General features: G+C 34.6%; 1 protein-coding gene across 1 annotated transcript in view; it reads left to right on the top strand.

Moving 5' to 3' along the window:
- The window catches only part of LOC108625153 (glycosylated lysosomal membrane protein A), a 4,551-nt gene that overhangs the window by 1,344 nt on the left and 2,311 nt on the right, over nucleotides 1-896 (top strand). Inside the window, exons 2-3 of the mRNA XM_026813651.1 lie at nucleotides 311-568; nucleotides 641-850. Coding sequence (XP_026669452.1) covers nucleotides 311-568; nucleotides 641-850 — 468 coding nt within the window. The remainder of the gene's footprint in view (nucleotides 1-310; nucleotides 569-640; nucleotides 851-896) is intronic.

Genomic DNA, 896 nt, shown 5'->3' with positions numbered 1-896 from the left:
AAAAGCAGTAAAAATGACTGCATTGTGAAAGAATAATGTGTAAAGAAATTTGTCTAAAATTAATTTTTAATATTTTTTATATTATTTACAGTCATATAACAAGTTATTAGTAAATGTTAACAATAAAAAAAAAAATTTACTTCACTTGGGAAAAAATAATTTATGCATTATTATTTGTACATTTGCCTAAAAGCAGTCAAAATGACTTCCTTGGGCAATCTAGTGTTAATAATAAGACTGCCTACATAATCATCGAGTTGTAAACAATACATTTACATTTGTTTATATAAAAGAATTTGCCTGGCACTAGTTACGATCATGGATGAATCCCGACTGTGGCGTGAGATGCCAAGAGAAAAATATAACAACAGTTTATCTGAGAGCCGACGGTCCCAACGACACTTTGCATTACCTGTGGGATTTCGACGGGAACCCGTCGGTACTGTTAGCACTCACGTCGACCTCGGCTTACTTGAACATAAGCTGGGACGATTATCTAGCTAAAAAAAGAAATTCGGTTACGTTTACGGAGGAGCCTGCGTACACCTTTGGCGTAGTTTTAAATAAGGTCGGTTCGGCGCATGGCCATGATACTTATTAGTTGTACTTGATAAATTAACAACATCCACGTTGACCTTAGATCATAGAATTTAACGACGTGAACGACACCGGATTAATAAATATCAATAATATTGTCAATACGAACACGTTGTATCCGATGTTTTTTCAATGGGACCGTAAGAATTTGGTTCAAAACAATGATTTCGTAAGTTTGAACATGGAAGGCAGCCACTACAACGACACGGCTATGGATATCACCAGAAACGGAAGCGTGAAACTCACGGTAAATAATCGACTTTAAATTTCGTTATTATAATATTTATAATATTGAAATA

This window comes from Ceratina calcarata, unplaced genomic scaffold, assembly GCF_001652005.2.
Source record: "Ceratina calcarata isolate Rehan_Ccalc_2016 unplaced genomic scaffold, ASM165200v1 scaffold349.2, whole genome shotgun sequence".
Taxonomy (NCBI): domain Eukaryota; kingdom Metazoa; phylum Arthropoda; class Insecta; order Hymenoptera; family Apidae; genus Ceratina; species Ceratina calcarata.
The sequence above is the reverse complement of the archived record's forward strand: the minus strand, read 5'-3'. Positions and strand labels throughout refer to the sequence as shown.